The 22265-nt window shown below is 45.9% G+C and overlaps 3 protein-coding genes across 4 annotated transcripts in view; 1 reads left to right on the top strand and 2 right to left on the bottom strand.

Annotated features, from left to right (window-relative positions):
• Window positions 1-1577: 1577 nt before the first annotated feature.
• Window positions 1578-6260, bottom strand: LOC135814883 (uncharacterized). The gene is made up of 5 exons (XM_065328080.1): window positions 5908-6260; window positions 4397-4553; window positions 3712-3858; window positions 3187-3318; window positions 1578-2449 (listed from the first exon to the last, which is right to left on the bottom strand). The coding sequence occupies exons 1-5, from the start codon at window positions 5988-5990 to the stop codon at window positions 1979-1981; spliced, it is 990 nt and encodes a 329-aa protein (XP_065184152.1). The 5' UTR covers window positions 5991-6260; the 3' UTR covers window positions 1578-1978.
• Window positions 6261-8248: 1988 nt separating this feature from the next.
• The window catches only part of LOC135814880 (DNA mismatch repair protein Msh2-like), a 54769-nt gene continuing 40752 nt past the window's right edge, over window positions 8249-22265 (top strand). The window contains exons 1-3 of one of the 2 annotated variants that reach the window (XM_065328075.1): window positions 8249-9286; window positions 9355-10758; window positions 16217-16272. In XM_065328075.1, coding sequence (XP_065184147.1) covers window positions 10674-10758; window positions 16217-16272 — 141 coding nt within the window. In that variant the 5' untranslated portion in view covers window positions 8249-9286; window positions 9355-10673. Of the gene's footprint in view, window positions 9287-9354; window positions 10759-15926; window positions 16119-16216; window positions 16273-22265 lie in introns of those variants that run through there. The other variant, XM_065328076.1, reaches the window with a different exon arrangement.
• Window positions 13748-15736, bottom strand: LOC135814881 (bis(5'-adenosyl)-triphosphatase enpp4-like). The gene has a single exon (XM_065328077.1). The coding sequence runs from the start codon at window positions 15621-15623 to the stop codon at window positions 14277-14279; it is 1347 nt and encodes a 448-aa protein (XP_065184149.1). The 5' UTR covers window positions 15624-15736; the 3' UTR covers window positions 13748-14276.

The following is a 22265-nucleotide window of genomic DNA, read 5'->3' as shown; positions in this document are numbered from 1 at the left end:
GGTGGTGTTGGTCCTTGGTCCTTTTCTTTGCTATGAACAAAAAGTCCTTCATATCCCCAGTTATCATGTTATATTATTATGGAGTCTTGAATCAGTTGATGAAACTTTTTTTGCTTCGTTTCATTCACTGTCCTGCCACGTTGTACGAGTAATGTACGGAACCTGCTTACTGAAGTAGGATGTGCATACCTGACTATCGAGAACTACCGGTATTTCCCATACTCTGCCACTACCACTTCTGCGCAACCTCCAATTCAACTGATTTTTGTAGCCTTAAATTCGTGGTTGCCTCATCCGTTGAACGCATTGGAGCTGCAACTGCGGCTTGATCCTAGAGGGTGGTGGTGTTTCTGCAGAGAAGGGACCTTTCGCACCACGCGTACGGATACGAAACGAATGCTGATTCGTCACCTGGGTTCGAGGATTCGTCAGAGTCGCCGCGGAGAGCTCGTTTTCACGAATGAAAGCCTCTTCATTCGTGGCACGCTCCGAATCCGTCAGGTACACATTTGTTTGCAAGGTAGATCTACACATGTTTTGCCAGGTACACATTTTTTCCCTTGATTCCATGATCCATGCACGTGTGCGCGAACACACCCGTACGCCAAGGTACTGTAAAAGCAGAAATTTTCGGTGGTGTTTTATTTTCGGTAACTTCGGTGCCGACAATTTTTACCGAAAATAAAACGCACCGAAATTGTCGGTACAACCGATACTGTATACCTGTAGTACTAGTACACTTACCTGGAAAACGGGTTTTACCGAAAATTTCCCGCTACCGAACCGCCGATTTTGGCGAATACCGAAAATATTACACCACCGAAAATTTCTGCTTTTACAGTACCGGCCGTATTCGTAGTTGCCATGCAGATTTGCATTACGACTTGCGAAACCTGAATTCTGTTTTCAACGAAACGATTACGAGACGAATCAAACTTTCGTTTCGCATTCGTTTCATAGCAAATGCGAAAGGTCCCTAGTCTAGAGTCTCTCGCGAACCGTGAATTTTTTACGACTCCCTGGTGAGGTCCGGCGACAAAATTTCTTTGAATTGACGCCATTTTATGATGCAATGTTCCTTGTACAGTACTGTACAAACAAGAGTACATAACCCCCCAGAGTGTGCAACGCCTGATCCAGCTCTGCATAGGGTCTTGGTCGAACGTAATCGGATCTTTGCGTCATAATACCGTACACATCTGAGGGGAACCCGGGGAGTCGCGGGTACACTCGGATCAAAAACAACGGTGCCCTGCCTTGAGACCGGGCTTGCGGTGGTGTGGAGTGTACGCATGACATCAGAAGATCCGATTCCGCTCGACCAAGACCCTATTATGCAGAGCTGGATCGGCGTTGCACACTCCACTCTGGAGGTTTTGCACTCTTGGTACAAGTGACCTACGCGACGTTCGCACCAGGAAGTCGTAGCAGTATTTTACGACTCCCTGGTTCGTACCCACAGAAAAAAGTCACAGTATCCAGCATAAAGACGCCTACCAACCAACCACAATCGTTTTCTTATTTTTCACAACTCTGGTAGATTGCCACCAGAGACCTCTCACTTGTTCAAAGACAGGTAGACCGGCGCAAGGTGTACATGTACATTTAATTTATGCCGACAGATAGTGTATAGGAATAAAGTGTGTGTTTTCAGTAGCTTTAGTGTTAGAATCTGTATACCTCTTGGCAATTATAGTATGGCATATCGTGATTGGAGCACTGTAATGGGTGCCATGGAGAGAAGTCATGTCTACAGAGGGATTTATGTACAGTCATGCATCGCCATAGTCAATGTCGGGCAAATTGGGTTAGATAATTATCATGTTAACCAACAAGGCATGGATTCTCAAGGCGGCCAACTGCAATAACTCTATTTCAAAGGAAATATATTACCTGCTCGCCGTAGAGATAAAGTATTTCGTGTCACTTTGTGTGTACCGGCGTATTTTCTGCTGCACGTGCATGCAGTATCTAGCAGTTACTGCTCGGCACTTATCGTTACTTCAATGTATTTGATCAGATAGGCTTCATTTGGATCATTACGATACAGCTCCAGTGAGAGCCCGCCGCTTGGCTTCAGCAGCCTGGGGTAGACACTTTGTCGACCTTGACCTGCCGATAATGATGGACCCCACACTGTGCCCCACGACGACTGAGCAGTCAGCCTCATTCTCATATGCCAGATTTCCGGTGATGCTGCACTGCTGCTGGGCGGCTCGAGGTCGGGAATAGATCGTGTGATCTTCGTTAGAACCACACCTGGGACGCCAGCAAGAGTGACAAATGGCTGCTGATCCATGAACCAAAAGCCGATGGCGGACTTCTCGTCACTGATCGCCAGCATCAGATCATTGTCAGCTACATGCTGGTTCATTTTGGTGTGACGGATGGTCATGGATATCAAATACGTCTTGTCCGCGCTCAGCTGACCAGCGGAGACAAGGGGCACCTGTGAGAAATCACAATGACACAAAATCGCCTCATTCAACACAGCCTTCTATGTTACAAAGCATGCAGGGTTATAGTGATAGACCGACTCCGGCTCTGACTTGAGATACCATGTTTTCCGAAAAAATTCAAATCTCGGCTTTCAATGTATCGCTGACTAGCACTATAAGTCCCATTTTGATTGAAATTGACCCCCCCCCCCCCCATTTCGCCTTGAAGTTTGATGTGAAAGGTATGCACCATATTGAGGGCAATATCATCGGGAAGCCTACATGTTCTGTTCTCATAATAATGCGCTTAGTATCTAGCCAGAGGAGAGCAGTCTTCACACACACAAACCATGTTTCTAGCAGAACAAATAGAGGATTGTGTCTCCATACCACTGGGCAGCTAAGCAACACCATGGCTTAGTAGACTTAGGTACCAAGAACATGCATCCTGGGAGAAGCATGAACATTATAATAATTATACAGTATAGAGCTAGGCTGAGGCACAACACACCATGCAACATGAACACTGGAAGTACATTACATGACTTTGTATAGACGCAGCCTGAAATAGCCGGAACATGTCAGACGGGCGTTACCGTGACAATGTTTTTATAACTGTGAGACAAATGCATACTTCGGTAGCTGTTTCTCTTGTTCCAGCCATTAGTCTGCCCAGTCTAGGGTGGATGATTCCATTATAACATTACATGCAAAACAAGAATAGGCTGTGCACCTGTATAAACCTTACACTGAGCAATCGATGGTACCGCACTTCGGCCGGTATGAAAGCGACCTGCTCGGCTGTGATCACTGGGGTTTCGTAGAAAGTGGCGTGGCTCCGTAACCACTCCGGCGTCATCATCTGAAAGAACACTGGTGCCTTCATACAGAGTAAAGCACGAATACAACACATGGATGAGCAAAGATGCAGACAGTGGCAAGTGCATTGACTTCATTATTGAAGAGAGACTTCCGGTGGAGGAAGACGATGATCAGCACACATAATTTTAACAAGGAAGCAACTGGAAAGTCGGGCGAAGCCTTTCGCATCATTTCACTTCAATATGGGTACAATGGTTATGCCAGCAAATGAGCCGCGAAACAGTACTGTATTATTAACTCTGCAATTACAGTTAACAAGGTACAGCGATGTGCACGCCTCCTTGGACTTAGAAGCGACAGATCAATTGACGGTTTGCTTCATAGTTTAAAGTATGCACAGTTGCTCTTGCTAGGTTGTGCCTAAAACCCACAACCTGAACCGCAGCCTTACCATCCATGATGATACAATCCCACTTCCAGCACCATCTTCCAGGATCTGAAGACGCTTCTCCAGCTGATGCAACTTACGCTGGAGGTGCTCAAGGATGTCTGTTGTGTTGTCGTTTGCTGCAGCTGGAGCTTGCTCGGGCTTCCTCGGCTGCATCATCATGGAGACAAAAAGCAGGCACATACAGACCTAAGTCAGCATCATACTTTCAACTTCTATAAACAGCTACTGAAGCTCAGGCCTCTGACTCATACTGACCACTTAGGGTATGGAACGTTTTCCTAGACAAAGAAAAATCAGAAATGAAAAAAAGAGGACCAAAGAGCTACAAGTTACGCTATAATATCCACTACCACCACCAGTTACTTTACAATCAGCTCATGCGATAACATCGCACGGCCCTGACCGACAGTACTGACGCTCTACACCTAACTGGCAATCATAGCATAACTTGTAGCTCATTGGTCCTCTTTTCTTCTTATAAATTAATCCTTGGCTATCCACCCAAGTCTAACTATGAAAGAAGAAAAAACAATTTTAGCTAAATCCCGGGAAATGTAAGCTCAGAAAGAGGGCAACAAGACAAGTCAAGAGTTAGCTGTCCTTGAGATTATTGACCCAAACCCGGCAGGAAATGAGACAAACAAATTCAATTTCTCCGTCCATAACCCTGCATTGTCTGCCTTACCTCCTGGTTTCGGAGCTTCTCTGCAAAGTCCTCCCACGATGTCACCTTCTTGTCGAATAGAACAAAGCCTGCTCCAGCCGCTGGCAGAAGAGTGATGTCACCCGGAGAGCTGAGACGTAGGCTGCCGTGCCTGTCGACATCTATTGCAGCTTCCCTTCTGTGAATGGGTAGCAAAATATAATAATACATGTGAGCTAGATATAGTTATGTAGAGGTGCTGCAACCATAGCCTCCTCGGCAACTCAGTAGTAATGGTTAGTGATTGCCGGGGGGGGGGGGGGGACACCTGCAGTCTCAGGGTTCAGGGTTCAGCATCCTTTGCTCAACTCTGCAGGGCCGGCGCCACTGGTACGGCCGGTACGGCCATGGCCGTACCAACTTCCCAAAAAGTCGGTCCACGTGGAACGTCCAAAACCGGGGAGAAAAAGTTTCGATGTATGATTTTGTACAGAGAGTCCCCCAGAGTGCAGGATTTGCCGTCTAAATTCAAATTTTTTTGGGGGGGGATGACCCCCAGACCCCCCCCTTAAAGATGGCCCTTCGGCCGCACCGATCCGCGGAAGCTGCCTCCGGCCCTGCTCTGGCACTTTGTTGCAATCTCATCTGGGAAAAGGATACCATAATAATTATTGTGATCTCATGATTCATTCTCAGGCCTGCCCATAATTATAATAATTAATGTTAAAAGTGTGACTGTGAGTACACAAGTAAGTGTTGGGATAACAGTATTTCTGTTACACACCCGGCAGGCTTTGACAGGCTGTGTTAAACATGTATTCCTAAAATCATCATCCAGCGCTGTAGATTAGCCGGAGAAAGGTTTTAACTTTCTGACATGGACTGAGGGGAAACTATGGAAGGACAAAAGACGGCCTCTATACTCCATAAACATAATTATTATTATGTCAGACTGCTTTAAAAAGGTAAGGACATAGTGGACATCCTCAGAACGTTTGGCGCCCTTCCGCCAAAAGATGATACGGATTAATGTGTCCACCTCTGTTTCCATACAGCCTTTCAGCCACCAGCAATTGCATGCATGTAGACTAAGTCTTTTCAAGTCTTGTAGTCTAGCCGGGCATATGTTCGTCCTTTTTCAACAGTTTTTGTCTGCTGCACTGCGTCATATTCTACACCCTTTGAGGAACAGCCATCTTTCTTCCTTTCTATCATGCTCTGAGCCTGACTCTGTAAACTCAAACCCTTACACAGTAGATACTGGCCACCGGTGCTAAATCATAAATTTAAATGGGGTTTTAGTCCATGCACCTCGCTATCCGGTATCCGCTCTATCGATCGAGTCTGGGCAACGTGCCCGTGTGACGGGTAACTATTAAAATTCTTTGTAGCGCTGTTCTGTTAGAGTAGCAGCTATCCAGTGCTTACAACTGTAGTCCAACCAACACGCAGAGGTTTGTTCGAAATGTTTAGCCGCGAATGGTTGGTGGGTGAGCACGTGTATCAAGCTCAGACTTGTTTGGTCGGAGGACACTGCTTTTCGGCTCACTCACCTCCGATTTGCCCTGGCCTTGCTTGGAATGCTACACACGAGGAGGAGGCTCAGGAATACCACGAACAACAGCCATTTCTCCATTGTAATCTACGCCGTCTTCTTCGCTACCTACTCATCTAGAAACTGAGCGTCACAGCGCAACGAATTCAAACCCTTCTTCGTGGTGATTTCTTTCAACTTTGTTCCTTCCGTCGCAAGCAACGAATTGGCATGTTTGTTCCTAGCAGGCCTCCACTACTGGAAAAGCAAGCAACTGCCTGGCGACGCAAGGCTCATCTGTAGGGATCATTCAGCGTTACAACAGGTCAAGGTGCGTCGGTTCATCTCGCGAGTGAGACGTGCAACTGGATCCGTAGCCGCCCGGAGACAGTCAGATCCTTGTGCTTGCACTCAACTCAAGCACCAGTTTTTTCGTGCATGGCAACACCCAACGACGTAGTCGGAAATCGGACAAGCCGGTCTACCTCACAAGCATTTGCGTTCTTGCCATAGAGGTCTAGGTTTAGCAAAATAGAAAAGAAGCGCGTGCTATATCGCGAGATTTGATTGCCGTTGTGAGTGCAGTCTGAAGCCTGCAAGCCGCAGTTGCTGCTTCTCGTTTCGTTGCATGCCGCACGCCATGTCCTCTTTGTGCGCCGGTATGCCTCCATTCACCATGCGGCCTGCACCCGAACTGTTCGGCATTGGTCCGGTGCTGTTAGCCCCCTTCTAGACGGCAACTGAAGAGCTTATAATATTATCACGCTCGGTCTCCGTCTCTGTTCCATTCGCTGTAGATGGCCGTTTGGCGATCAAGCTCCACCCGAACTTCCCGTGCATCTTGGTCCATTCCTTCGCTTCAAGAAGTTTTGATGAAAGTATGCACCGCAAACCTCAGCTGAGCTGGTGCGCTTGTCAGCTGTTTCTGACACTGATCTGGTGCATGCCGGAAGGGACACACTGTTCAAGGAGGTAACTGGATGTTCATGATGCTTGCGCTCAATTGCTTTAAATTGCAATGCATCATTGCATGTCGGATCACGCAGTGCGTCTGAAATCACATCCGAAGCAGGATTCCGACGATCGAATGATGTAGCACAGCGAGATGGTCGCTACAGGAGAGTACGCCTACACTAGTGCTGGCTGCGTGCTAAGTATTTGTGAAAGTAGTTGTGAGTCACGAGAAGAATTGGAGCTGGTGCCAGTGGTGGCAGTCGTAGACTTTGAGATCTCAGTAGCAGTAAGTGCTTCACATACATAACAGCAGTGGCACAATGGTAACTGACTGGATCGGGCCCAAGATTAGTGCAGATGCTATGATTATGAACACTTCTATTCAAAAGATTTCTCTACAGTGGCCTGGCCTGCACTTGGGTCATAAGTTCATAACTAATAAGTAATAATTATGTGACTTTATCGGCATCATGCCCTGGACATCTTGCACTGTACGTGATGATCAGATCCGGCACAGTGATGAGATTGGAATGCTCTCTGCATTAGTATCTACCGCCGCATTATGGCTGTCACCTATGACTACATGGGCATTGGTCGTATGACTGCATTATGCGGCGGTTGATGTGGAAATCAGTCTGCCACGGTTAGTCATAATTCATGTAAGGCAGTTTTAAAATAAAAAAGAACACAGCAACATGTTTACAACAACTGTGTTGGCTACATCCACACCACGTCTAAAACTGCTCAGCCGGTGCACAGAATGCAGTTGGCCAATTTTGCATCATGGCAGTTTCAGGACTACATGTTTCTGCTACACACACACACACTCTCAGATGTTCCACTGCAGCACACCATAGCCAGGGACTGAACACGCTATTCCAATGGATACCTGTGCTACATGTGTATGGCACGCTGCCACCGTGTGATTGGCGTTGTTCCGTGACAGACTCATGTGTATACTCCGAGTGTTACTGTATACCTCTCAGTCGGGGACTAACTACATGTAGTTGCATGGACTAGCTGCCATTGAAGGTCTGTATCAGAAACCGTGATCTATAAAACACCAGACTACAATAGACCGTCTTTGTTATCCCGTCTCACTGTTCTTTCCAGATCACACCTCTTGGTTTGGGGATGTGCATTGAAGCACCCCATACTAACGGTCTATACTGTCCTCTCTTGGTCACCACTCTCCCTATTACCTATACAGTAAAACCTGTAACTAACGACCACCCCTTGGTGCCCGGAAAAGTGGTCGTTAGTGGCAGGTGGTCTTTAGTTAGAGGTTTGCACCGCGCGACCATATATGGATCCCATTTTTTGATATGTATGTCAAAATGCAGATAATACAATCCCCCACCACTTGCGCACTGACATTCTTCTTTCAGATCATACAACACTTGTGTAGTATCCCTGCTTTACAGTTTACACATGACTAGTAGTACATGTATTTTGCATGACTCTTATTGTTTAGAAGCATACAGTACTTCCTACATTTACGATTGTTCTTCCATGATCCTTGCATGGCGCCACTACACACTGGAGAGTAGCTAGACCAACACTAATTATCAGTAGTCTTCATTGTTTCTAAATACAATACTTGTGCCGCTATGTTTCATTTGCAAGAGGTCCTTGTGCAGTTGTATGGACTTATCTGCACTGTGATATCAGTCTCATGCTCCAATGCTTCCTTTGTAGCACTGATGCGCGCTGCGAGTAAACAATGGCATTTCCAGATTGCTTGCTACACTTTCACATACATTCTTTAGCTGTTTTGCTGCCTGCTGCTGGTTTCCCGCAATAGACCCCAGCTGAAGCTTCCTAGCTGGCCCCCTTGCCAACGGCCTTGTTAGATTCTATATAAGTTCTCTAGTTTTGCATCTCATAAGGGAGAGATCAGAGAGAGAAGAGAGAGTCGTGGTTGAGAGAGAGCAAGTTCACTTTCACTTTGATATAAGATAACCTCCAGGCCGTGCCGGAGTAAGTTCAGATACGTTGGTTGACTGACTGTGGGTAGTAGCCTCCTAGCCTTAGACCACGCACGTTACATTGGTGGCAGCGGTGGTTCAATTTTATAATTGCTAGATTCGAACCCACCTAGTATCTGTATTGCATTGATGGCAGCGGCGCTACAGAATTGATGGCAGCGGTAAATTGTTTATTGGTATAACCGGTACCAGCATGGCCCAACCTGATGCGTCAGTCGCCGCTACTCCTTCGCCCGCCACGTCTCCCCCTAACCCGAAATGATGACGGACAGCGTCTCTACCGATCAAGCTCCATGTCCAACGTAAGCTAATTCCCGATATGGCATTCTCTTTCCTGTCTTCCTTCAGTCTTTCTGTTCTCTTCAGTCTTCCTTTATGCGAGTGAGCGAATCCAGTTTAGTCCGGTAGGCGTCCGATCATGGTGAGCCACGGTCTACCTAGCTAACCTGGGACAATGTGTGTGAGAATGCCCTTGTGTACTCAGTTCGGCTTGGTTCTGCGATTTGGCTGGCCGGTTGTGCCAGGGGTGTGATACATGTATTTGGAGGACAATATTCCCTTTTTGACCCCGTGAGATGGTGAGAACCTGGTGTGCTTCTATTTTTTGATTTGTTATCAGTTCAGTTCTTCTGTCTACTCTAAACACGTTATCATTTCCGATATTATTTTGCCATATCCCGGTTGACGCTCTACAAGTAATACGCTATCTACTATGACGTTCTCACCGCCTCCTATGATCTGCTGCTGAGCTCCAGCTACTAGTGTCAGTTGTCACCCTTTCGGCCCAGCACTCTGTTCAAGATTCAAGAATACATGTACGTGCATGCAAGTTAGTTGTCCAGTCCACCTACTGACGGTGCCTTCTAGTGAGTACTGTTCCTCATACATCATCGAACTCGTTGTCAAATCACGAGGGCGTGATTTAGTGTAGGAAGGGAGGGTGTAGTATCCCTGCTTTACAGTTTACACATGACTAGTAGTACATGTATTTTGCATGACTCTTATTGTTTAGAAGCATACAGTACTTCCTACATTTACGATTGTTCTTCCATGATCCTTGCATGGCGCCACTACACACTGGAGAGTAGCTAGACCAACACTAATTATCAGTAGTCTTCATTGTTTCTAAATACAATACTTGTGCCGCTATGTTTCATTTGCAAGAGGTCCTTGTGCAGTTGTATGGACTTATCTGCACTGTGATATCAGTCTCATGCTCCAATGCTTCCTTTGTAGCACTGATGCGCGCTGCGAGTAAACAATGGCATTTCCAGATTGCTTGCTACACTTTCACATACATTCTTTAGCTGTTTTGCTGCCTGCTGCTGGTTTCCCGCAATAGACCCCAGCTGAAGCTTCCTAGCTGGCCCCCTTGCCAACGGCCTTGTTAGATTCTATATAAGTTCTCTAGTTTTGCATCTCATAAGGGAGAGATCAGAGAGAGAAGAGAGAGTCGTGGTTGAGAGAGAGCAAGTTCACTTTCACTTTGATATAAGATAACCTCCAGGCCGTGCCGGAGTAAGTTCAGATACGTTGGTTGACTGACTGTGGGTAGTAGCCTCCTAGCCTTAGACCACGCACGTTACACTTGGAGAGAGAGGAAATCAAGTTTTTTATACACCGGAAGCGATACTACCTTTGCTTTTGACACGTATGTCGACTCGCCGGGTTTCCAGAGCAGCGCTGGCCTGGCCAGGCAGTGCGTCACTATCGACTCCATCCTCATCTGTGTGCGACTACACTGGCGGTATCAGTGTGTTGATCTACAGTGGAAACTCAGTCGCTCCGACTTGGATGTAGTGTAGCGTAAACTGTACTAGTGAGTAGTGTGTACCAGTACGTGATGCGGCGATGTTGCGAGTTTTCGCACCTTTCAGTTCACTGTAGACTATTATCCGCCATCGTATCCTGGCCTGTGTTCCGTACAGGTACGTACATAATACCGTAGCATGCTAGCTAGCCAGCACAGACTGTCAGTGTGACCTGGTGTAGTGGTGAGTCTGGTGACTGAGCTGTTATGTGTGATTGCACTTCGACAGAGAGCCGCTCAGTCTTAGTTTCTCCTTCGAGTAGTAACATCGATCAAACTTTCAAAGAGCGCTTTGGATGCGCTCTCCAAGACGTTTCCTATCATGTTTGTTCTTGACAGCTGAGCACTTGAAATTATGACAGGTGTAGTGCAATCCACACTGATTCCACAGTAAAAATGAGACTGCGCTCATTTGTCCAGCTGAAGTATCGAAACGACCATGGAAAATCATCAAAATTTCGAGAAGGAGCTTCAAGCAATGCTTGATTTGCTACATCGCGGTCGCTAGTTACGGGTCAAAATTCGACAATAGAGAGGTTAAGTTTCACGTAAAAGTCTTACGTCCGTGAACTTTTACGTCAAAAAGTGAAAAAACTCACGTAAAATTTGACGTGTTTTACGTGAGTTGACTGTCCCGCACGTAAGTTCATGACGTGAGTTTTTGGAAGTTTCGCTTGGTTATCCCGACCGAATTTGTGTGAGTTTCCGGAATTTTATCGAAATTTATCGAGTTTGTTGGAAGATTTGATATTTGTGGGAACTAAACCCGAATCCTGCCAGGCAAAATTTCACGTCACGTCGCACGTGTAACTTAACCTCTAAAAATTACACGTAACGTGAGATTTGCACCGCGTTTTGAAAAAGGGCAAAAAACGTGTAACTTAACCTCTCTAATAGAGAATAGAGAGGTTAAGTTACACGTTTTTTGCCCTTTTTCAAAACGCGGTGCAAATCTCACGTTACGTGTAATTTTTAGAGGTTAAGTTACACGTGCGACGGGACGTGAAATTTTGCCTGGCAGGATTCGGGTTTAGTTCCCACAAATATCAAATCTTCCAACAAACTAGATAAAACTCGATAAAATTCGGGAAACTCACACAAATTCGGTCGGAATAACCAAGCGAAACTTCCAAAAACTCACGTCATGAACTAACGTGCGGGACAGTCAACTCACGTAAAACACGTCAAATTTTACGTGAGTTTTTTTCACTTTTGACGTAAAAGTTCACGGACGTAAGACTTTTACGTGAAACTTAACCTCTCTATATAGAGAGGTTAAGTTTCACGTAAAAGTCTTACGTCCGTGAACTTTTACGTCAAAAAGTGAAAAAAACTCACGTAAAATTTGACGTGTTTTACGTGAGTTGACTGTCCCGCACGTTAGTTCATGACGTGAGTTTTTGGAAGTTTCGCTTGGTTATTCCGACCGAATTTGTGTGAGTTTCCGGAATTTTATCGAAATTTATCGAGTTTGTTGGAAGATTTGATATTTGTGGGAACTAAACCCGAATCCTGCCAGGCAAAATTTCACGTCACGTCGCACGTGTAACTTAACCTCTAAAAATTACACGTAACGTGAGATTTGCACCGCGTTTTGAAAAAGGGCAAAAAACGTGTAACTTAACCTCTCTATTGGGACAAGAAAAGGCGGTCGCTGGTCGCGTTCAGCAGGTAGTCGCTAGTCACAGTGCATTTTGAATGTGAGACCGTCCGTGCCTGACAAAGTGGTCGGTAGTACCAGGCCGGTCGCTAGTCACGGTGGTCGTTAGTTACAGGTTTTACTGTATTGTAATTACCATTCATGTATTGCGCTTCAGATTTTCTTCCGTTTTTGTCTCTTGGTGCGTTACCGGCATGGCAATACTGAGACCTAATGGTCAGTGGAGTGCCTGTAGCCTCACCAGCACTGCTACTATCTGTGACTGTGGCGACCACCATTCAATGTCTCGTCCTCCCCTAACCGTACCCCAACTCTCTCTCTCTCTCTCTCTCTCTCTCTCTCTCTCTCTCTCTCTCTCTCTCTCTCTCTCTCTCTCTCTCTCTCTCTCTCTCTCTCAGCTCTCTTTTTATCTGTCTTTTCTTACTCTTTTTTCTTTGTCAGCTTTCCTGGTGGTTATGTGCTTTTTCAAGTAAATAAAAAAAAAAAAAAAAAATTCCACTGCATGCACTCCACACTGTACTCACATGACATAGTCTTCAGTAGTGCATAATTACTCCACCATAGTCTGTCCCTGCGGGAATTTGCAGAAGAAACCCCCGAAACCTTGCAGAAGAAATTGCGGCAGAAAACAACAAAAAATGCGGCGAAAAGTGCGGAACTTGCCAGGAACTCGCGGAATTATTGGCAGAAAATTGCGGATTTGGGCCAAATCACGAAATTTGTTGTATCCTTAGAATCGCTATTTGCGTACTGTGGAAATAACCTACGAGCAGGATGATGGAAAGCACTGTATACTGCGTGAAAAGTGCAGAAAAATGTCAAAAGAAGTGCAGAAAACAACAAAAAACACGGGAAATCGCGGATTTTCAGAAAATCGCGGGTTTGGGCCAAAATCGCGAAATTTGTTGCGTCCATGGAATCGCGATTTCCTGGAGGGACAGCAGAGTAAAATTTTCGGTCCCCCCTCCCCCTCCCCCGGTCACTTTTTCTGGTAGCAGACGTGAATGGATTTTCGGTACCTACGTCACAGTGGATTTGTGATGGAGTTGGGCAGAATAAAAGTTTTTCCAGGTGGCAGGGTACACCGAAAGTGTTGAAAATCGGAACCTGCTGAGAAAAAAGTGTTATATTTTTAACAGCCGGTGGGTCATGATGACATGCATGATCAGGATTCAAGCAGTGGCTGTACATGTACTTGAAAAGTATTGGATGGAGTGCAACGTAGTGCTGGTTGCATGCCGCTGAAATGCACCGGACGACTCAGCTAATCAAAGAGTCTATACTCTACACTGGCCCTGTGAGCACATAGTCACAGAACTGAAAAATGGCGTTAGGCAAGTGGTCATGAACCAGATGCTGTACCTGGATTCTTCGCAGACAAATAAACTCTTGCATCAGTTACATATAACCTCACCCAGGTGATACCACGGTGCACATCAATGGCTGGTCGGAAGCTGCAAAATTAATATTGCCAGGGAGATGTCAGGATGAGATCAGGGGACAGCTGGAAATAGCAGGCTTAGCAGCACTTGTTTATACTTTATAGGTACGTAGTTAGCTCTGATATGGCTCCTAGGGCAGAACATGTACTTGCCTGTGTCTCACAACAACTGCAGCCCTACAAGTGGAGATTGTTTTCCTTTTGGCTGCCAACCAACCAGCCAACCAGCTACAGTAGCTAGCCATCAAGCATCCACCGGCAGTGGTATTCTAATCTGCTGTCACAGAAACAGCTAGGCAACACACGGGGAAGCCAAAGACCAACTGCAGGACACCTGCAAACAAAACTGGATCAAAGTTCATGTTTAGTTTTGAAGTTATAAATAGAATATCAAGTAGGCTAGAAAATACAGACCAGTATATTGTACAAAGTAGGGGACCAGCTCCTATGAATAAAAACCTGAGGAGGACATGAAAGAATAGACGAACTCAACACAACACAAATGTCATCAAGTTTTCGGACCAGCGAGCATGACTTACAAAGTGGTCAACAGCATAGTACCAGCAAGTAACGCTATACCACCAAGACTGAGCAATACTGCTGCCATGCGCTGGCGAGAGCTAGCATCAACACCAGCACTTGCAGGTAGCTGAACAGCATTGCCTGCCGGTGCAGCAGCCGGCCGCTTCAACAGTCTTGAAGCTCTTTCCAGGGTGCCATTCGACGCAGGTGGCTCTTCCCCGAGAATGTGAAAGACCAGAGGGTATATGTCGAGATTATTCATGAGCGGCATCTTAAAGCCACGGCGGAACGCTGGCCCGGTGGCAATGAAGTAGGGCCGTACACCTGGGAAATCATTGTCGTAACCATGGGCACCGCGATCGTGGTCAGCCGCGGCTCGTTTGGCAAAGATCGACCAGCCCGGGTCGGCCAGCAGCATCAGCGGCTGAATACGCCGGCTCTGCTGGTAGTGCAGCCGCTCTGGCATGTCCTGCTTGAGATAGGCGGTCATGTTCGGGTGAGCGTGGCGCAGGCGCCGGTACAGCTCCATCTCCATGCCTTCGTGTGGCAGCAAAGCAACAAGGGGCGAGTAGTCAACCAGCTCATAACTGCTATTCCGTACGTAGTCGCTGAGGAAGATTTCCCTCGTATCGGACGTCTCGGCCATTCCATGATCACTGGTGAAGATTACGTCTACGTTATTCGACATGCCAATTTCATGCAGGCGCTTCATAAGATACTCTGCAATGTCATCCACTCGTTTGACAGCCTGCATGGTCTCTTCGCCATTGGGTCCATATGTGTGCCCAGTGAAGTCAGGCTCCTCAAAGTACAATGCAATGAAGCTGGGCCGTTCTTTTTCCGTCAGCTGCAACAACGATATGGCTTTGTCCACACGATCCCTGAATGGTATGCTGCTGTTGAACGGGTTGTGATGGTTAGGACGCACACCTCTGATTTCCACGTCTGAACCAGGCCAGTTCACGGTCGCAGTCACATATCCTCGGCGGCGAAGTGTCACCCAGGCAGGCTCGGCCTCATTCCACCACACGGGATCCGTGTTACCGATTGTGAAATGCTTTTTCAACCTGGGATCGTACATGAAGTTTGCCACAATGCCATGGCTTTCTGGATACAATCCAGTCACAAGGCTGTAGTGGTTCGGAAAAGTTTTCGTTGGGAAGCAGTTCTTCAGCTGTTTCACTCGCACACCGCTGGCAGCAATGCGCTCCAGAGCAGGAGAATATCCCCTGAACAGATAGTCCCATCTGAAGCCATCAAATGACACCAAAATCACAGTTCTTTTGTCAATCTGGTCCAAACTCCACGTGGCCTTCCAAGTGAACAAGCAAACAATAAGGCCCAGCAGGTGAAGCCTCATGGTCTTATGATAAGTCGCTGCTACATCTAGACAACTAACTTGAGAAAACAAAGCCGTCGCTGTAGCTGGTCTTCTTCCTAACCTATGCTTCTTGTATTGCCACAAAAATAGGATTTCGACAACTACAAAATCATGATCTGCTTGCTGTTTGTTCCCTTTGTTTTTGAATGGCACATGATATGATGCACGTGTGCGTGTTGACATGACGTAGATCTACAGAAAACAATCATCACGATGATGTAATGGCGCCAGGGATTGATTTTCGCGGGAAATTTCGAGTTGAGGGCACATGGCACGAAGTCCACTTCGCGGAACAAACATTTTCACAGAGACGAAAATCGTACTTGAAAATTTGACTTCGTCGTTTGCAAGCGACCTTCTTTCCTTGATTTTTCCAGTCGTGAGCATGCTTCGTAAGATCCACACTGCATTTAGTGATCACTAGAGAGAATTTCACTGCCTATTCACGTGTTGCAATGAGCAAAGATAACCAAGGTACTGCATTGTTGGTCACTCACCAAACATACCCATTATATCAGTTTATGCAATTTGTTCGTAATGTTTCTATTTTGTGTGGCTTGACTATGATTTAGATGGCGGCAGTATTGCCGATCAAGGGTTTGTGGCTTTCCACGCGAGCATGCCAGAAGTAAGTCTCTGCGGGGCGTACCAAACTTGCGCACTGCCGTCCATCTTCCTATACAATGTTATGCATCTGTAAATGCAGTACAAAATTGTTTCCTAGCATAGCATTTTTTCTTACAAGCAGTGAGATATTTCCAGATTAATTTATTGTGAATTTGTCCTTTATGCATTGGTACTTTGAAGTACCAGTGTCATGCCAGATATACACAGTGCAATACCCGGCCCACGACAACAGCACACATATCCATCATGCCGTGATGACCCAACCAGGCTGTCAAGCAATAAAAGTTGATCCAGCATTGATTCATATATTATCAGCCCCACACGCTCACCTTGACAAGCTTTACTTTAGAAAAGGAAGCAGTCTTGGTGCAGGTCTACCCTCGTTAGCATGACTTTGGTTACAAGACAATACTACCATGCAAGACTGGATACATGCAGTACATAAAACTCGTTATACAGGGCAGAACAACAGAGACCAAAAATCCTTCTCGTGACTCCGAGTTTCGTGTTTCAAAAAACACTCATCAGACGATGAGTGTTTTTTGAAACACGAAACTCGGAGTCACGAGAAGGATTTTTGGTCTCTGTTGTTCTGCCCTGTGTGGTAAGCTCTGCCCCTTTTTGAGGTATTGAGCACTGTTTGCAGCAAAGACTACAGACACTTTGTAAAACTCGTTATATATATAGTGTTTAAACCGAACACGGATTCTTCGAACGAATAATCTATCGAATAATTTCGCCCTCCATCGAACGAATAATCTATATTCTATCATACGCATGATGGCATTTTTCAACACTTTTTCAGCACTTTTTAAGTAGTTTTTTAAATATTTTTTTGCTGATTATCGGATTTTGTTATGTGGGGGTGCAAAACCGGTTAACCTGTACCGCCAAGAGTACATAACCCCCCAGAGTGTGCAACGCTTGATCCAGCTCTGCATAGGGTCTTGGTCGAAAGTGGTCAAAGACCGAAAATCACATTCACTGCATCCATGTTTCCCTCGTATGGAAAGAACAGAAGTACATGTACATGTACATGTATTACTAGATACCGATAGGAGATTAAACCTTGGAGGAGAAGTGATTGAGAAGAAATACATGTACTACGAGCAGATCTACGCAGTGCAAATATCAGTAGGGTCAGCACTGAGCATAGATCGTTTTTTTTTTTTTTTTTTTTTTTTTCGATTTCTGATAATTCCTACGACTATTCGATTATTCGTTCACCCCACGAATATTCTAAATTATTCGATTATTCGATTATTCGTTTCAACACTAATATTATATATATAATTATAATTAAGAAAGGGTTTGCTCCCCACACCGGAGGTCGCACTATTCCGCCGACGTTACTTGACACGTCGGCGGAATAGCGCGAGCTCCGGTGTGGGGAGCAAACCCTTTCTTGCAAATCATCGCCGAAGTCGCAACCACTACTTCATATTATAATTATATTATTTAACCCTTTACCAGCCGCAGGATTTATATGTAAAAAAACGGGGTCCACTAGATTGATAATAGAGACTAAACGGTAAATAATTTGTATTGACACCTTTATAGTTCTGGAAAGCTGGTAGAATTACCTTTCATATGAGACTAAAACCAAGCTGATAACATGCAGAAACGTTGCCATTCATGGCGAACAATAACCCGAGCAATGCGGCCGAATTAGCAAATTCGAGGACCATGACAATATGTACACTGTTCAGCTTCAGCTCATGCACCAGTTCATCTGTCAAGATTCAAACACCAGCAGAACCAGGCTGCTCTAGCGCTCATTTTTGGTGCATGTCACGCATGGGCTGTGCACTGGGGAATTCGCAAACACATACTTCAGCATGAAGTGCGTCACAGCCACACGCTTGAAATTTCAACTCCACCCGTTTGCTGGACTTCGAGCTTCGGCGCTTGAGTATTTTACTTCGCGCTATATCGAATGATACATCGTTGGAAAGCTGCGTTCAATAGCTTTCCAATGAGTCTTCATATGTTGAATTTGAAGTAGGCAGACCGAAGTTATAGCTGTTTGTACAGTGCTCTATGCTCGTTTAGCATAAAATGTGCCACAGTCACACGCTTGAAATTTCAACTTCAACCTGTTTCCTGGACTTCGAGCTTCGGCGCTTGAGTATTTTACTTCGCGCTATATCGAATGAAACATCGTTGGAAAGCTGCGTTCAATAGCTTTCCAATGAGCCGTCATATGTTGAATTTGAAGTAGGCAGACCGACGTTATAGTTGTTTGTACAGTGCTCTATGCTCATTTAGCATGAAATGTGCCAGAGTCACACGCTTGAAATTTCAACTTCACCTGTTTCCTGGACTTCGAGCTTCGGCGCTTGAGTATTTTACTTCGCGCTATATCGAATGAAACATCGTTGGAAAGCTGCGTTCAATAGCTTTCCAATGAGCCGTCATTTGTTGAATTTGAAGTAGCCAGACCGAAGTTATAGCTGTTTGTACAGTGCTCAGCATGAAGTGCGTCACGCTTGAAATTTCAACTTCACACAGGTGCATTCAACCGCGATTTTCTCGAAAAAAATGATGTGCAGCACACGGTTTTCTCGATGGTAGGTGATTCCGTAGGGTTTCAGCAAGAGTTCATAACCCCCAAGAGTGTGCAACTCCTGATCAGTCCCTGTATGGAAGCCCGCTCGGCGGAATTCCTTCATTGCGTCATTTTTGGTGCAGTGTGATGAGTCACGCCGATGAATTCTTCTAAAATTTACAGTCAAACCAGGATGCTTCCCCAGGGTAAACTGCCTAAACTGCGATTCTAGTCTGAGTCTGAGCCTCAACGACAAGAAGCAAGGCAAAAGTAAAACAAAGCATACGATCCTAAAGACAAAACTATTTATTTTTTCGATGCAATGGTGACTCTTCGGCTTCATCGCCTTCTTCTTTCACCAGTGCAGTCAGTCTCTTCAAGAACAATTTCTTCCCCAGGCCATCGGCATATTTCCGGTGCTTTCCTCGAAGATGATTTCAAAATGGTTGAGGAACTTGAGAGACTGATGATACGTCGAAGGAGCATTTTTCGGCTGAGTTGCACAGCTATCAGAATGATTGTCCTCGACGGCAATGCAATATTTTTAACAGCGTCCTCACTTCTTCCTGTCGCGTTGTCCATGGATTCTTGGAGAAAGAGTTTGTTTTTGAGAAAGTACGACTTGGACGTAGATCTACGTCCGAAATGTCTTCAAAAAAAAGCTTCGAAAAGTCGAGGCTACAGCCTTGAGTTAGGAGCGGTTCAGGGTATAGTTTCCAGAAATCGCAAAGAACCCGAATTTACCTCGGATGACAAGCTGCGCATGACGTAATGTAGGAATTTCGCCGAGCGCTGGGTCTATGCCCGTTGCACACTCTTGGGGGTTATGAACTCTTGGTTTCAGCTGTAGTTTGCGATTACACTCATACCTCTCTTATCCGGGCGCTTCGGGACCGGACACTGCCCGTAACTTCGAGGGTGCCCGTAACTCCGAATCATATACATCTTGATGGGGAAAAGGCCATCGATATGGCATATGACGTCAATATTTCTACGAAAAGTGACAAAAGAGTAGTAATATTTCCCCTGAAACTCGCCCAAATAGTGCCCGGTAGACCGAAGTGCCCGTAACTTCGAAGTCCGGATAACCGAGGTATGAGTGTATTCCGACCGCGGTGCGGTAAAAGACCATGGTTTACAGAGCGAAAAACGAATGCGTCGAATTCGACGCATTCGCCATATGTACGGCTGGTAAAGGGTTAAAAGACAAAACAATTAAAACCGGGGGGGTGGTTGTCTACTAACGACGGTAGACCTGTGCTGCTCTTCAATGATAAGTAGTGAGAAAGGCTAACTGTATTGATCATGGATGAGCAGTTTTATAGCAGCTGTACCTACATGTAGTTGAAAGATGCCCCTTGCTGCATAAGGTGGGGAAACTAGCCAATTATTAGCGGCAGCAGTATACATGTAGAGTAGCCAATTGGAATGCGTAGAGATATCAAGACTTGACTAGTGAGCAACAGAGAGAGAGAGAGAGAGAGAGAGAGAGAGAGAGAGAGAGAGAGAGAGAGAGAGAGAGAGAGAGAGAGAGAGAGAGAGAGAGAGAGGGAGAGAGAGAGAGAGAGACGTGAATACGAATATGAATACGATTATACGAGTAAAGGGAGATAGTGTATACTACAATAGTCGGGAATAGTATTAGTGCGACATACAAGTCAAGTAAGAAAGGGTTTGCTCCCCACACCGGAGCTCGCGCTATTCCGCCAACTTTACTTGACACTTGACTGCCTCACGACTGCCATCCAGAGCACACGAGAAGTCCATCGAACCTTCGACTCGGCAAACCTGCAAGAAAGCACCACTCCCTGCTCAATACACAGTGTTTCGGGGAATTCACCCCTCATCAGTTGAGCTTGAGTAAACAACACAACACAACACTGTGTATTGAGCAGGGAGTGGTGCTTTCTTGCAGGTTTGCCGAGTCGAAGGTTCGATGGACTTCTCGTGTGCTCTGGATGGCAGTCGTGAGTCAGTCAAGTGTCAAGTAAAGTCGGCGGAATAGCGCGAGCTCCGGTGTGGGGAGCAAACCCTTTCTTACAAATCATCGCCGAAGTCGCAACCACTACTTCGTACAAGTCAAGTAGTTACATAATCACGTGCAGAGTCACATATCGGAATGCCTTACTATGTACGCGGTACGCTGATGGCAGAACTTTACAGCTTCCTGCGCGTGCACAAGGGGAGCGCGTTCACTGAGCATGCCAGAGTTGTTGCCGTAGTCTAGGAAGCCGTCAGCTGCTACTCCGGATGTGATACTACGGTAAAGTACTGGGAGAGCGCCCCACCTTGATTTTACAGCCAAGGGAAGAAAAATCGTATGGCAGCGCTCTACTAAGTTTGTACGGTGTGAGAACCTTAGTGTACTAAGGTCTTACTTGGCATGGTTTTGTGTGGAGCTCGCATCCGCTTGAAGGTAAACTGAGTACGGATTGACTGCACAACTTGCAATGTGTGTACAAGGTAGGTGTCGTATGACCTACAGCCAGGACACCACCTCCACAAGGCGGCCGCGAAAGGACGAGATGGTGGGCCGCTCTCGCGGTACTTTACGGTAGTACAATTTAATGTTTCGGACCAATTGCTCTTTATCAGAATATTAATTGCAAAGGAAGAATCTGGCTTATTTATTGCAGCAATGCGTATATGGTGTATGGTGTATGGTGTATGGTGTATGGTGTATGGTGTATGGTGTTTGGTGTATGGTGTATGGTGTTTGAGGCGCATGCATACTAATACTACTGTAATAGGAAGAGACTTCGAAATGGTATATTTTTGGTACTTAAATTAATTTACTGGGAAGGCTGTTTTTAAATTCATGTAGTCAATAGAATAATTTTGAATCTGAAGTTTAGCGCCCATTGTGGAACTCACTGTTGTTCAGCCGCGGCCATCTATCAAAATGGCGGCGAATTAACTGGTAAATCGCAAATTTACACGTTACACGTTTGATTTATCAACTTGGTGTGGTTCCAAGTGGATCCTTTCAAATCAAGTAGGTAACCTTCGGTAAATTGAGGTTTGGGAGTACGAGTCCCGACCAAATGCGGAGATCAAGTGGCCGTGGAAGCAAGATAAAATACTGTAACAGAACGAGAACGAAGAAGAACTGACTTGAAAGGAGCTGGAGAGTCACTGATTATTTACATGACTGAAGTGATCTATGAATTAGCTGCGGCAACGCAGTGGCTTGGACCTGGGCAACATTCTTGTTAGGTGCTGCGTGGCGATTGCCTTGAGCCGTTTCACGGGCGCAGGAATCTGCCAGAACCGCCTCTCCAGGGAGTTGTACTCGACGTGTATGCTCTCTGAGCCTTGCTCAGCTAGCAAGCCAAGGCCAACATTGAGTCGCGTGATAGCTGGCACGACGTGTATCTCTAAGAGGTGCAGCTTGGGTGTGATGTGCCCTTTCTTTCTGTTCACGATCTCGTCTCGTACGAGCTTCA

This window comes from Sycon ciliatum, chromosome 4, assembly GCF_964019385.1.
Source record: "Sycon ciliatum chromosome 4, ocSycCili1.1, whole genome shotgun sequence".
Classification (NCBI taxonomy): domain Eukaryota; kingdom Metazoa; phylum Porifera; class Calcarea; order Leucosolenida; family Sycettidae; genus Sycon; species Sycon ciliatum.
This window is presented reverse-complemented; position numbering and strand designations above follow the sequence as displayed.